The sequence below is a fragment of the Acanthopagrus latus genome, chromosome 2 (genome assembly GCF_904848185.1).
Source record: "Acanthopagrus latus isolate v.2019 chromosome 2, fAcaLat1.1, whole genome shotgun sequence".
NCBI lineage: Eukaryota > Metazoa > Chordata > Actinopteri > Spariformes > Sparidae > Acanthopagrus > Acanthopagrus latus.
In genome coordinates, this window is record NC_051040.1 from 5,319,680 (window position 1) to 5,335,461 (window position 15,782).

Below are 15,782 nucleotides of genomic sequence, written 5' to 3' on the forward strand. Positions count from 1 at the left end.
AGATAGTTCACACTAACATCTGTAGTACTAAATCTATCTGGATTGTTTTTGTGTCGGCTGCTGAGTTTTGGAGATGTCGGCCATAGAGGTGTCTGCCTTTTCTCTTAAATATAGACGAAACTATAATGGAACACGACGGCACCTGGCTTGCGGTGCTCAAAGTGCCAAAAGTGCATTTGAAAAACTCAACAGCAATGTCTGTCTCCTGAAATCATGAACCGTTGTTACTAGAGATAATAAACAGATCACAACACGGAAGGAAGCGTGCAGCCATTCATTGATGAGAGGCTCGGGCATGTAACGACGTAGATGTGACATTAATTGCTTCCTTTTTTTTTTCCAGTGCTGTAACATTAGTTAGCCTAGTTAGCTCTGTTAGCTCACCACTCATTAGTGGGCAGATGCATGCGTCCTGTTGGCTGGTTGGCTTGTGTTGTTGGGTTAAACAGAAAATGAGTCCTACATGAAACTGCTCAGATCAAAGTCTGTGGATTATCTTGATTTAGCAGGTCGTGAGATTTGCAGCTATCGCCCCTAGATATGAGTCGGTCATGACCCAGTTACCCAAGATTATCAGCGGACATCGTAAGCAGTTTCATGTTGGAATCTAGCATTGACCTCCTCAGTGGTTATGTTCGTTAGCTTCTCGTCCATGAGTAGATACATGCTTGCTTCTGTATGGAGCTACAGAAAGAAAATAGTTTCTACATGAAACGTCTCCCAACGAGGTCTGTGGATTCCCGAGTGTGATCCCGAGTATCCGGGCAATGATTTCTGGAAAGCAATTTTACTGCTGAGTTTTTCAGATGTTTTTTTTTTTTCTGGCCCTCTGTGCACCACAAGCTGAGTGCCATCTGGTTCCATCCTTCAAGAGAAGGCAGACATCTCCATGACTGATATCTCCAAAACTCAGTAACTGAGACCAAAACTATCTAAATGGATCAATATCGCTACTGTTAAGTGGAAGAATATGTGTTGGGTGAACTGTCTATTATGACCACAGGTTTAGAATCAATAATTCCACCAGATGGTGCTAAAGTAAGAAGTATTCAAATCTTATACAAAGTGATCCAAATGAATTATAGCTGATTGACTGGTGTTCAACTGACCTAAAGCTAATAAACTGATCGTGTGAGCACTAAACTATTCACACTGTACGTGGATCACAGGCAGAGCGCAGCAGAGCTCTCTGAGCTGTATTGACATTCGGCACGAGTCCAGCCACTTAAGACACCAGATGATCAAAGATGGAATTGATGTCCTGGAGATATGCAAATCATGTTGCATAATAAACTTTGCGAGTGTCAGTTAATATATCAGTGATTAATCAAAGAGGTGGACGCTTCAAACTCGACAAGAAAACTGCCACAGACTTAGAAATTTTTCACCTAATAGCGGCGAGGAAAACATGAATCAGGATGACAGCAACGTGGACGACAGTCCGACTCAAAATGTGTGCTGCAAAACATCAAACTGCAGGAATAAGGTGATGCAAATTAAATGTATGTATTTGCATTTTTCTAGTGTCTATTCTATCACTTTCCACTTGCTCTACCCAATAATGCAGAAACACCATTAAAACAATCTTTCAGAAGGTAATTACTTTTTTCTCCAGGACGTTACAGGGCAGTCCTTGAGAGTTTAGTCTCTACCTGTTTGAAATAAGCAACCAGGCCCTGTGAATACATCAGCTTCTCGTGTTTTGTATCATATTTAAATATAAATACAAACAGCAACATTGCATATAATTGAATTAGAGACAAACGGTCTGGAAGTAATGTAAGTTAGTCATTATTGTTATCATGTGAAATTATTTTTATGATTATTGCTGTTTACGTCTCACATAATCTTCGGAGCAGATGATTGGCTCTTAAGGACAACTAATCTCACTGTCCTCTTCAAAACTCATGAATATCTGTTTTTACGATGTCACACATTTTCGGTATTATACTGATACAATTCTTTTTTGTGACATTATCTACGCTGCACTTGAACAGTGACTCTGTGAAAGCATTTTGCAGGATGAACTTGACAGAATAGCTTCTAGTTTTCATTGTATTTTCTTCCAGTACATTCACTGCTCTGTGGAACCCGAAAGTGACTCTGAGACACTGAGTTTATGTTTAAGGTCATTCCTTATCTGTGGTGAAGCTTTTCCTGTCAGGCCTCTCTGTCTTTGGGTTTAATAAAGCAGAACTGTTTTGAAAATACCCTTCAGAGACAAACACAAGACTGACCATTAGCACGCAGTCTGAAATTAAATGCAAAGCAAAACAAACTCTTAACCGGCTGTAATTAAAATATCCGGATCACGTCAATGGTGAGATTTAATAACTTCCTGTGACTCCAAACATAGTTAATGAATAAAGGGCAACAGTGAGCAGTGGCGTAATCCAACCAAAAAGTTGCCTTCATTATCTCTCGGGTTAGGTGGTGAGGAGAAGGCTTAGGTTGCTCTTGACAGGGAGAAGCCTAAGGGCTCCCTATAGGATACAGTATAGATCTATATTCATGCAGAGCTTGTCAAAAGATTTTTTTCACAACATGATGATAAAGAAGCGTTTGAAGGTTGATCTTAGGATGAAACCCGCTTTTCTTTCCTGGTTGCTTCAGCTCAGACCTTAAGAGTTAGTCTCAGATCAGATACAAAGAAAATAAAGAATGAGCGTGCACAGTATATGCAGATTTTTGTACTTTTATTTTTATCATGTGTCAGAGAGAGCAGAGACAGTGATCAACTGATAAAAGTTTGTTTTCCAAGCAAAGCTTTGCAGTTTGCCACACACACACACGCACACACACACACTAAACATGTTCTATTCAGAAGTCTGGGTATTTGTTTTTCAGCTCTTCAGAAGCAGATGTTTGTAATTATTTTGTGTTAATTGGCCAACTTCCTGCTGTCTGTGATGTCTCGTCAGGAAGTGGGATTTCAGGTAAAGGGGGAGACATTTCTTGGCTTTGCAGCAAAGTAACTGAACTCGAGCTGGATCCTTGTGTTCTCGCCGCCTTCCCTTGTGGAATAGAGACCTGCTCGAGTGTGGTGGAGGCATCAAAATAACCTGGCTATTGCTATTTAATCACCATTCTGGACCCCTGCTCCAATTAGCTGTCTCTAATGAGTTCATAGAGGACGGTTGCAGAGTTCTCCCTTTCATGTCACTGCTCTGAGATACATTTAAAATGAACGTGTGGAGAATTATGCAGCACGTGACGCCACGCTAGCGTCAGATGTTTGTATTATTCCAGGGCATAAGGTGGATGTGAGGGGGTGTAGATAGTGTGTCTGATATCTGGGGTTCTTTCCTCTATATACACACACACACACACACACACAACACACACAACCAACCTTCCTTGCCGCTTACATTTGTTACCATGGTGATGAGAGGCTCAGAATGATGGCCCTGAGGCTCGTTAGGGCCAGTGTCAAAACTGGCGATGTACAGCTAGCTTCGAAATATTCCTCCCGCTGTCTTCACGGTTGTTCTCAGCATCCTTACTTTAGCAAATTAGGAAACACCTGACCAGAAGATGGTCTGCCTTGCAGTTTTCCTCTCTACGTTATATGAGCATTTAGCAAATTTACCCGTACTACAGCTGGCATCAAAGCACCGTTAACGGCAGTGTGAGACTTGCCAGTCAGGAGTTCCACCACAGAGGAGGAATCTGCATCAGAATATTCTCTTCCTGCATCTGATTTATTCATGAGGGCGAACAAAGCAATCAGATGAGAAAATCTCCCAAGTGGTAGGTCCATGTGTGTTTTCTGCGCTACAGAGTGTTGGAAAGTGCTTCGGCGTGATCCATTCCCAGCCAGCTGATTACTCTGGGGCGCCGGCATTAGTTTGTGTCAGAAACTTGTGCGCTTCAGGGTTTATATCTATCCACATCTATGTCCTCCGCCACCACGTGTTGGGCTTCAAAGCCTTGCGTGCGTGCTCCGCTCCACCCCCCCGTCTCAAGGAGAGTCTTTGCAATTTAAATCGCTCATATTCCACTCTGATTGCACAAACATATCCGGGAGGGGTTGGGTGGGGGGGGGCGGGAGTGCACCCACCGCACGGACAAACCGTCAAACACCTGGTGTTCTGCAGGGGGTATCATTATGGTAGCACCCGTTTATACACGTCCTCCCTGGATCAAAACAAAGCAAGACACTTTAGGTGACTTAATCAGGCTGGCTGTGCCTCACAGACTCACTGCAGCTCTGAGTCACTCCCCACTCTTTTGTAAGTGTGAAAGAGTTTGTCCAGACGTATGGAGGAGTGATTTGCGAGGAGTTTTCTGGCATGCTCACACTGGTCAGCGGTGCTGGGAGATTCCTGCTGTGACTGCGGGGCTCAGCTAAACCTAAAGCTCTTAATTTAATGTGATCCCCAGTGTGTGTGTGTTTGTGTGTGTGTGTGTTGGTATTTTCCCCGGGGCTTCAGCTGCATGCGTGCTCACAAAATAATGTCACGTCAACAGCAGTCAAAAAGGCCGACAGTCAGCTCCACTTTTGTTCTCCAAGCAATACTTGGTCCTTTAGGGAAATGTATTTCCTGTCTGCCAGATATCGTGTTTAATCATATGTTTGTTTTGCTGTCCACCTGTTTATTTCCTCTTTGTTTCTGAATATTGGGCCTGTGCACAATTGATTTGTCTTCCCCACTCCTGCAGAGATCGTTCCTGGGTCAGACATGACAGGAAAGATGGAAATAAGATGCTACTACATGAAATTATCTATTGATTTTTTTGCGCTGTACTTGTAATAGTTATGTAGGGCAGTTACAATGTCTTGCGACAAATTCCTCCAGTGTGTTTAACTGCTGTGGGGGTTGCTGAGGCAGAACACTGTTCTAGGTCATATCAGTAGCTGGTAGATTAGACTTGCTAAATTTCAGGGCCATGGGAATGAAAACAAACAAGCAGGATTTGGTTACATTGGCCATTTCCTCACACTCCCCCCCCCCACCCCACTTTATTCTGTCTCTCCCTTAGCCTCCTTTGTGAATGTTTGCATAGTGAGATGGGCACCGAGTGGGCAAAGCTCGGTTTAGAGGTCAGACTTGCAGATGAGACACTTGAATGCTCTCGCACAGACAGGTTCTCTCTGCTTGGGAAGAGTTTTATTAAGGCCTGCAAAGTGGATCTTTTTTTTGGGGGGGTGAAATGTTCAATCTCTCCGTCCATATGCTTTATAGATGGGCATCTGGCATGAAAAGCCCATTTCCTGTTGCTTCCTCAGAGCCTTCTGGGACAATCCTGGGACTCATGACCATGGAGCTTGACTCGTCTTTGTAGGTGGAGCATGACAAGGGAGAGGAAATTTCAGCCAGCATCAAGCCAGCGCTGTATGTGACAGTGCAAAACGCATTATGCTGTTGATGATTTAGAATGTTGTGTGTTTTCCTGTGAACTCGTGTCTCCAGCTGGGGCACTGTAACAACAATTGCATATATTACTCAGAGGTCCTGTTGATAATGCATGGTCCTCACTGAACATGCCGACGTTGTCTCCTCATCACTACATGGTCAGATGCCGCTTTTATGACCTGTGCTAATCCATTGACAGGACTTTTTAAAGACATGTGGTGAATGCCATGTGAAAATGTACTTACACCTCCACCTAGTGGCGGCTCAATTGCACACACACCCACATCAGCAATGCATGACACATTGTTGGTGATGTTTAAGCCTTTCATGTGTCCTTTTCAGGAGGGGAAGAAGAAATTTGATAAGGAAACAGAGAAATACTACTCCACGCTCGAGAGACACCTCAACCTATCATCCAAAAAGAAGGAGGCATATCTGCAGGAGGTAAAGCCAAAACAAATTTTCTGATCCCCAAACATGTCTTTGAATAATACTGTTTTATGGTTGGCTGAGTGTCTCCTAGAAATAAAGCTGTTGTTTGTGAGCTGCTGTTTGCTCATCCCTTCTTGAAGCACACACTGTTTCCAGGTGGTGATGCGAGCATTAGCTCTCTGTCCACACACTGCACCCCCAGTCTGACCGCCGTCTTTGCCGCGGCACTTAACCCTGGTTTTGTTTGCTCATTCTCAGGCTGACACGCAGATTGATAAGGAAAGACAGCTCTTTTATGACGCGTCCCTCGAGTACGTTTTCAAAATACAAGAAGTGCAAGAAAAGAAGAAATTTGAGTTTGTTGAGCCGGTAAGACAAGTTTTGCATATATCTGTGCTCAGTCGGTGCTGAATGCATATTTAAGATGCAGTCATTGCTTTGCCTTTTTCTCCTCCACATATGTAGTTAAAAGACTTGTTTAAGTGGCACATACTCAAAATAGCGCAGAGTCTTTTACTGCTAATGAAAGTGGCTTTTTAAGTGTCTGCTCTCTTCTGAATTACACGTCTCTCACAGGTAAACATCTATGCTCGTGTATTACACAAATTTGTCATCTGCATCCCGAATCCGCTGTAATATAGTCAATCCATCTGGGCAAAGTAGTGGATAAAATTAGATAAAGTGGTTGTTGTCAAATAAAACAAGACTAAGTGCAAATCAAAGCCTGTATAAAAGCCCCCCCGAACACACACACACACACACACACACACACACACACACACACACACACACACACACACAGAGATACATGATGGAGTGAATTCTAACATCTTTAGTGGAGAAGATACAAGGGATAATTAAGTTCTCTAGGTGTTAAATGTCTGGGAATTTGAGATGGCAGCGAAGTGGCTCTTTGAAAAGCCCCCACTCCCATTTGTTTACACTCACTGGCAGGTCACCCAGAACCCGGGCCAGAAATGTAAATCTCCAGGTAGTGGAGGGGGGGAAAATGACAAGCCTCAACCTTGCCTGTGATGAATCTGGTCCCAGATAAGATGGTTCATCCTTGAACATTTGATATACCCAAGCCTCATCCTAGAAATAAAATCAGTGGTTGTGTCTGAGGATTTGACTGAGAGCTGCTCTGTGTTTGTCGGATCCTCCATGCCAGAGATGGGATCAATTCTTTCCTCCAACAATACTGCCAGTGCTTTTTTTTTTTTTCCACAACAGTTGGGGATGTTTGTTATACAGAAAATAAGATCAATATCTGTTTGCCACAAAAGAACTACAGCCTTGTGAATCTTCAACCCAATCACATGAATAAATATTAGTAATATGCATTTCTGCAAACAAACACAAACATGTTGAAACTTCACTTTTCTTAAAGTTGCAACTGTAAGTTTTTTTTAGGTTATAATTTTAATTTCATGTTGTGACAACAAAGTGCTTATGGTCTTGTAAGGTTTAGGCACAAAACCTGCTTGGCTGGGGTTCAAAATATTAATTTATGGCTTAAATTACCTGGTGTCTCATCCAAAAATAGTCAAGAGAAATGTAATTATCATTAGTTAGTACGGGATTGTGTAATGACATTTCAGTTGTTACTCCCTTGGCTGCACATAGTGAAAAAAAAATATTGACACAAATTGATGAATAATGTATTATGTACTTTGTTGTCTCTCTTGTTGAAATCCTGATATTTTATGTATGATTTTACTGTTGCAGAAATGTAAAAAGACAGCATTTTATTCTTGCGACTGGGCCTTCATCTTATGTGCAATATTCAGTGCATTGACATGAAAGTACTTCATTTCTTCAGATCTGCTAATCGTTTTTTGTTTTGTTTTTACGAAGTACAGTCCTGCTGAAGTTAATTTGGTTTTTAATGCAATGTGTACGTCATGATGATCGTTTTAGAACAGAATTAAGCAAATTTTGTACTTTTAAGGTGACAGAATTGTGATTAAATCCATTATTGAGAATGAAAATCACTACTGAGTGGAATAAATATCTTTCAAATTTATGTTGCAGTGTACCACTTTACAATGTACTCTCAGGTGTGAATCTGTAATGAAGCTCTGTGTTGTTTATTCACCCTTAAATATTGCTCCTCTCCAGCTCCTGGCCTTTCTTCAGGGCTTGTTTACATTCTACCATGAAGGATATGAGCTGGCTCATGAATTTGAGCCATACAAACAGCAGCTCCAGTTCAACCTACAGAACGTAAGTCTCAACACCTCGGGGGTTGTACACAAAGGCAACCAGCCACGTAATCAGATTCTGCAGCTTATCATACCCCGACATAACAAGCAGAGTTTTCACAAATGGATAGCTGTGTGATTAAATGAGATTCTTCGCTGCACAGAGGATCAATATTTTTCAGTTTTGTATTGCAGGCAGTTACTGCAGGCCATTTAATGGTACTGTGTCAAAAAAAAAAAAAAAAAGTTAGGGAGTAAAACTACAGCTGCTGCCGTGCCCCCTCTTTCTATCACCGTGACCTTACCGCTTGCAGCCTGAGGGCCCAAATTTCTCTTTGACCTGAAATGTCAGCACCGTTGCCCTGACAATTTCCACTCGGTAACCCTCCCTGTGTGTCCTCAGATGCAGAGAGCTCTAATAGGAGCGGGGAAAAGGTGAGGCTGTCTCAGCATCTCACTTGTAGGGGAAATGAAACAGCCTCATTCCGACCCTTTGTCTCCTAAAAAGAAGATTCCGTTTCTCTGTCCTAATTTTGGATCGCATGAAGGTCATTCTTCCAATACTGAAATAAAATATTTGAATTAGACGCTGCGACTGTGTTTTTCCAAAAGTCTTGCCAATGTGTTAGTTATCCTTCTCCCCAGGTGTTCTCAGGCAGCTGCACAAGTATGAAGCATTTTGTCAGATGTTGGACGTTTTTTTTTTTCTTAATTTATTTCAGTCTCGACATAAACAAAGTCATATTTTTGAAATGCAAAATGGCAGTGAAAAAAAAAATGCAGATACGGAAGACTTCCTTTTGAAATGCAATTATAATCCTGTCCTGCATTTTCTGCACAGACACGGAACAACTTTGTGAGCACCAAGCAGGAAGTGGAGAAGCTGATGAAGAGGATAAGATCCGCAGATCAGGACTATAAACCCCCAGGCCAGTGGACGATGGAAGGCTTCCTGTACGTCCAGGAGAAACGTGAGTCTCTGTAGCAGGGCTCCCAGTTAGCCAGCCCAACCCCATCACACTCCCCCCCGCCTCGTATATAAGTGCATGGTTTTACATCCATCACCATAAACATGTCCTGAGTTCTCCCAGGCCTCTGCAGAAGAGATCTCACACACACAGAGCTCATAACTCATCCTGTTTACCGATTCGCTTTGATGTGCTCTCAAACAAGGGGGGAGATGCCCAAATGGTAGATTTTTATCAGCCGTGATAAACAACTTTTGATTTATCACACTATAATTGCAAATTGATTTTCAGATGTCTTTCCAGAAGCTCTGTGATTCAGAGAAAAATATTTTGGCTCAGCCTCCGTCTCCCTCTATTTTTTCTGTTTTAGGTCCTCTGGGATGCACTTGGATACGTCACTACTGCACGTACGAGAAAGGCAGCAAGACCTTCAGCATGAGCAACACTGAAAATAAGTCGGCCGGGAAACAGGTAGTTTTCTTAATTTGACTTTTTTCTTGACTATTTTTTTTTTTAGTTTAGGTTCATTTTTTTCATTTTCATTTTTTTTTTCCATTTAGTTGAACATAGAAATAAAAAGCTGAGACTGAGCAAGTATAATCTGTGTGGGTGAAACAAAGAACCCCCCTGAGGCTCAGAAGAATGTCTCTACCCACCGGGGAAAAGAAAGACAAAAAAGTCACGCTGACAGAACTGCGAATTGGGCACAGAAAACAATAAGACTTGTTAACTCAAAGCGGACAAAAATGGTTCAAAGATAGCAAAATCCACAAATAGCAAAGGAGGAGCTCAAGGAAAGCAAAATAAACTTTAAACAGAAAGTTTGTGTGCCTTGATTTGTACACCGAACACATCCATCTCATTTACAAACATTTACAAATGAGGGGAAACTTATTTCAGACTTTGTGTTTTAGATAAACTGCCATCCAAGCTTTTGGATGTACTAACAGGATGATCATATTCCAGTTTGTACTATTCTGTATACATTTGCATAACAGTACAAGTTATGTGTGTTATGTAATTTCTGCCATTTTCTAACACAACTTATATTTATGAACGTATGCTGTGTTTATTTCTAGAATGGTCTCGTCCTGAACCAGCCGGAAATGTTCAAACTCAAGTCCTGCATTCGGAGGAAAACTGACTCCATTGACAAGCGTTTCTGCTTTGATATTGAAGTGGTGGAGAGGTCTGTGACCTTCTGAATCATCTACCTGTTCTTTCCAAAGATGTCTTTTCACTTACATGGACTGAAAACATACAAATAAGCGGGATGTTTAGAGGGACAGTTCACCCAAAATATGAAAACACACATTTTTTCTCTTACCTGTAGTGCTATTTATCCATCGAGATTGTTTTGCTGTGAACTGCTGAGTTTTTGAGATATCGGCCTTGGGGATGTCTCCCGTTGCTTTAATACAATAGAACCAGATGGCACTCGGCTTTTGGTACTCAAAGCGTCAAAAAGTATATTAGATATTAAACATATCACAACGCAGAAGGAAGTGTGCGTCCATTCACTGGCGAGAGGCTTGTGCTTGTTACAGCGCAGGATGAAAACATTAATGGCTTCCTTTTTGGCAGTGCTGTAACATCAACTAGCCTAGTTAGCTTTGTTAGCCTCTCATCCATGGACAGATGCATGCTTCCTGCTGTGTTGTGATACAGATGGCGGGTGTAGTTAGGTTGACAAAAAATAGTTCCTATATGAAACTGCTCACAACAAGGATTATCTGTGGATTATCTTTAGTAACCAGGTAGTGATTTCTATAAACAGACTATGCAGTGGAGTTTTTCACTTACTATGTTTTGATTATAATCAAAGGAAGGTGGAAATCTCTACAGCTGCTATCTTCTAAACTCACAGGAAAACAATCTGGATGGATAGATAGCTCTAAAAGTAAGAGAAGTAATATTTATTTTTGATTTTGGCCTAAACTGTCCTGTAACACTATTACCCCTTCCCTTTAACATCTCCACATTTGCCAGGCAGAGCATTTAAAGAAACCAATTAGTAAAAACATCACCACTTTATATATTAGCTAGTCTGTCAAAGCAAAAGTCAGCCACATGGGAAAAGTGGTAAAATCATGTAAGACGCGGTGCATGTGGGATGTTTTTCTACTCATGCATTTTGAGTTCTATCAAACCCAAATGATACTAGAGATTAACCCAGATTATCTTGGGGGTACTCAGCATTGCAAGAGCTGTTCAGGTTTGATTAACATCTTCAGAGAGTCCCTGTTTACCAGCGTTGGATGTTTTCAGCTCTGTTCGTGTCCTGCATGTTCCTCAAGCCCTTACCCTCCTGAGCTCTTTGTTTGTTTTGTCCACAACATTCATATTTTACGCTATTTTTTTGAACCCATTCCGTCTTTTTTTCTCTGTGTTCATGTCAATGTAGAAACGACATCTGTCGTGGAACTCTTTTCAGACCGCTTCAGTTTTTCTGTAAAGTCCGGTATGTGAACTGACCAGTGCTGCCCTTTCAGAGCAGTTGCATGTGCTGCATGTGTGCTGCTAATCATATCGTGCACTCCGTCTTCAAGTCTAAGCCTTTCTCCAGAAATACTGTTAACCTCCTTACCACCTCACTAAATCACAATCATCTCTTGGTCAATATGGGCTAAAGGATGCAGACGTATTCTTAAATTATTTATACTCGTCTACAATTACTCAAGTAGTATATTGATTTGGGTTTTCCTGAGAATCAAATAACAATATTGTCTCTCCTGAGAAGTTTGAAATCTTTAGCTGTATGGAAACATTCATAACTGATTTGTATTTGATTTTGTTCAGGGTGGGGGGATTAGGATAAGGAATTGCCCAAAGATTGAACACATTGGCTGCGCGCTGATTAACAGTGGCTGAATTGATCAGGTCGTGCATCACAAGAGCTTGATAGGAGGTGATTACTGTGACGTGAATTTCAGGATGTAGAGTTAGCTCATGGCTGTGCATTACTCAGAGCTGCAACTATCAATTACATTCTGGATGAATTGATTACTTGTTAAGTCAGAAAATGTTGAAAAATGTAAATCAAAAGCCCAAAAAGACTTCTCCAAATGTCCGCAACCCAAAGATATTCAGCTGACTGTCCTAGAAGAGTTAAGATGCCAGGAAATAGTTACATTTAAGAAGCTGTAAACGGAGGATTTGGGCTTTATTTATTTATTATATTGCTGAAATAATTAATCGGTTGTTAAAGTAGTTTGGGATTAATTTAATACCTGACAACTAATCAATTAATCATCACAGCTCGAGCGTTGTTGTTGCACAGCAACCAGCAGGGCCGGCGCTGCTCACCCTCACTGAGTGTCACTGAGCACGGACAATAACTGCAGTTTATTTGCGAGACAACTCATTTATCATAAACGACGATGCCCCAAGGTGCTTGTTTCCAACCACAAGGACAAGTTGGTTCAAGCTCCAGTCGGCTTCAAGCTCATCTATTCATCCTCATTATAATAAACGAGCTGTTACACCTATAGCCCAGCCAGAATCGGGCCGTCTCAGAACCTCACCTTTACAGGGCTGATTCACCCAGTTTTACTGAAGATTTTTTTTTTCTTTATTTGCCCAGATTTTGAGATACCCATCTCTGGAAAAACTTTAATTTGTGGTGCACGAAGGAACGGAAAAGTGTTATTTAAAAGATTCACCAGCAACATGTCTTTCTAGGAAGGGAATAATTCACTGTCTTGACTATCAACATTTTTCATAGGGCCTTCCTCAAAAGCACTTCCAAAGGAGGCAGATAACAGGTTCTGTGAATTAGAGACAGGACAGACATGTTGCTGATTCTGTTCAATGTTTCAATGTTGTGAGCATCAAAAATGAAATGTCTTCTGCCTCCACTGGTTTGGGCTCGCATCTCAAAACCTGGTCAAATAAATCCCAAACTATCTGCACAGTGAGATTCCCCTCAAAGTTAGAGTACAAATATGTTAATTTGGTTGATATTAATCGCAACACATGCAACTTGACATGGCTCCATGCTGGTACTAACTCTCACTACTGGGTGGGGTTTGTTTTGGTTTGCTGTCATCACTTAATTCTATCATGACATCCCTGTGCAGTGCTGTGTATCGACTGCAGATATGTAGCTCAGACCGGTGTGAAGCTATGTGGCACACGGTGAGGTGAGACATGACACGTGATACCTGCTGCGCTGTGGAACACAGATGAGATGAAGGTGTATGCATGTTGGGGTGCAGAAAAGTGAATCACTCTAATATTAAGCACATGTAGCATTTAATTGGGGGTGGAATGTGAAGCGCTGAGCCAACCGAGGGCACAGTTTGAAGTCAAGCATTTGCACACGAGCTATTTTAGTCACACTAGTCCTTTTATAGTGGTCTCAGCCAGTGTAAACACGGTCTGTCCAGGGGCCCCAAGGCAATGAGATCAGACTGAGACCAGCTTTTCTCTGATATCTTTCCAGGCATGGCGTTATGACACTGCAGGCACTGTCAGAGTCCAACAGAAGACTGTGGCTGGAGGCCATGGATGGCAAGGAGCCGGTGAGGAGCTCTGGCTGCTCAGCCAGGATGTTTTTTAGTAGTTTCTTTGACAAGAAAACAATACCACGACTGAATTATTGGTCACCGGCACCCTCCTCTGGTGTGTTCAGGCTAAGTCTCTCGAAGAATGAAAGATGACCTCACCATCAACTTGTGCTAATAATAGATCAGTCTACATAAAGCAAAGAAACTCTGGGAAAACTGTGTGACAGAAATCTCTTCCTTTCTGGGACTTCTCAACCAAATGTTTCCTCAAATTGATTATGATTTTTCTAAACTTTCTCCAGATTTACAACCTGCCAGCCATACTAAGCAAAAAGGAAGAGAGTAAGTCTGTTCTTTTTTTAATCGTTCAAAACCCCTTTCATTATTCAGTTGCATACACTTTTTTATTTTATAACACTTGGAATGAATCCCCAACACACACTTATCAAACATATCCTCCATCACCTATAGCTATATCTGTTCATTAACACAATTACTTGACACACACCCACTCAGCTGACATCGCAGAGCCTTGCAGCATAAGGGTTGTATCTTATTAGTCAAAGCAAAAACATAGGGGAGTGCTTATTATTCCTGCATGGTGCGCAGTTAACCGACAGTAATTGATGTGTCAACCCTATTCTCATGTTGTATTACAGCATTTCTTAATGAAGCGGGCTTTAACTTTATAAGGAAATGCATTGACCTGGTGGAGACAAGAGGTGAGGCTTTTAAATCTCTCAGCTTTCATTTGTTGAACGACCTTAGTGCATCCTGCTTGTGATTATGAATAACAATGTGCTTCAGTCATTAGCGGGCCGCGCTGACACATCGCTTTGACGTACCTAATTCTTAACTGAACATAAAATCTTTGTTCCTTGTTTCGATTCCTGAATTTCCTTTTTCATTGCTGGCGCAGGCATAAACACAATGGGACTGTACAGAATCGGAGGGGTCAACTCCAAAGTACAGAAGCTGATGACCACTGTCTTTTGTAAGTAGCCTTAAAATGAGGGGAAAAGAAAAAAGGTGAAGGTGAAAAAAAGCTCATGAAGTCTGTGTTCAAGACACTGGAGCCAGAGTATTATCAGAGTTTATCACGTGTTTTTTCAGTCCTCAGGTTATTTCTCAACAATATTCTCACGTGTCATGAAGCAAAACTAACATAAATAGATTTAAATTCTCTGTTTTCCAAATAAACAAATGGTCACTTTCTCTTTCTATAGCTTGTCAAGGTTTCGCAAATGAACAGCTCATTTTTCACAACCATCTCGGGTTGAATTTGTGTGAGCCTGCAGAGTGAGGGAAGAGGTCCTCCCAGTGGTGTGACAGTGTAACAGCCACCCGGCCTCATATTACTCTGTCATTACCTTATTAGATGAACCAGGGTAATCCTGTTAGCATACATTTCATACATTTGAACAGGAAATGTCTAAATGATTTATTAAAGGCTCTCTCAAGCTTTATCTCCATCTCTGTGAGACACCACACACATACGCCTGTGAACAGTCCATAATTTCGAAGCTCATTTAAGCCGCCTTGGCAGGTCATGTCAGGTTGTATTGGTTTCTCCGGTCAGTTTACAGCTCGCTCATTGTTGTGATATAAAAAAAATAAAATGTGTTTCCAATAGCGTCCAAGGCACCAGTGGACATGGACCTGGATCCAGAGACGTGGGACAACAAAACTATCACCAGCGGTCTGAAGAATTACCTCAGGTCAGCTCGCCCCACCAGCTGTGTATCTTTAGCTGTCAGAAATCATAATTACCTCCATAATGTCTCACCTCCATGTGTTAGTCACACATTCAGAGCTACCAAAGGAAAGGTGGCTGCATTTAAAAGCCCAATGTCACTGCAGAAATAAATGGTAACGGTTCTTTTTATTCACCAGATGTCTCTCTGAGCCTCTAATGACCTTCAAGCTCCACAAAGATTTTATCATGGCTGTCAGTAAGTTGTGAAAAGTTACTAACCGCTTTAATATAATAGATATTCTACTAACTGCTCCATTTCATTTTATTATTAAACATGAGTGGGAGATTTTAAAGTTAGCAGAGCTTGGTCAAATTCAAAACAGACACCGCAGATGAATCCTGTGTTTACTGTATGAATGTTTTGAATCAAAGATGTATATGAGAATGTAAATATAGTCATGTTTGCGAATTTCATATTTTCAGATTTAGCATTATGTAAACTGCATCAGCACTAACAGTAGGGATCTGAAATGAGCAAAGATTGAACCAATTAAATGTCTTCCATCTCTGAAAATACACTCACGCTATGTGCATCACGTAGTTCTCATATTATGTCA

At 41.4% G+C, this 15,782-nt stretch overlaps 1 protein-coding gene across 9 annotated transcripts in view; it reads left to right on the plus strand.

Moving 5' to 3' along the window:
- The window catches only part of LOC119009441 (rho GTPase-activating protein 42), a 66,751-nt gene that overhangs the window by 45,696 nt on the left and 5,273 nt on the right, over window positions 1-15,782 (plus strand). For 6 of the 9 annotated variants that reach the window (XM_037080768.1, XM_037080751.1, XM_037080715.1 and 3 more), the window contains 13 exons: window positions 5,700-5,801; window positions 6,048-6,158; window positions 7,911-8,015; window positions 8,835-8,964; window positions 9,332-9,432; window positions 10,041-10,150; window positions 11,366-11,422; window positions 13,406-13,484; window positions 13,772-13,811; window positions 14,129-14,191; window positions 14,389-14,463; window positions 15,103-15,187; window positions 15,363-15,421. In XM_037080768.1, coding sequence (XP_036936663.1) covers window positions 5,700-5,801; window positions 6,048-6,158; window positions 7,911-8,015; window positions 8,835-8,964; window positions 9,332-9,432; window positions 10,041-10,150; window positions 11,366-11,422; window positions 13,406-13,484; window positions 13,772-13,811; window positions 14,129-14,191; window positions 14,389-14,463; window positions 15,103-15,187; window positions 15,363-15,421 — 1,117 coding nt within the window. The remainder of the gene's footprint in view (window positions 1-5,699; window positions 5,802-6,047; window positions 6,159-7,910; window positions 8,016-8,834; window positions 8,965-9,331; window positions 9,433-10,040; window positions 10,151-11,365; window positions 11,423-13,405; window positions 13,485-13,771; window positions 13,812-14,128; window positions 14,192-14,388; window positions 14,464-15,102; window positions 15,188-15,362; window positions 15,422-15,782) is intronic. The other 3 variants (XM_037080776.1, XM_037080733.1, XM_037080742.1) reach the window with 1 other exon arrangement.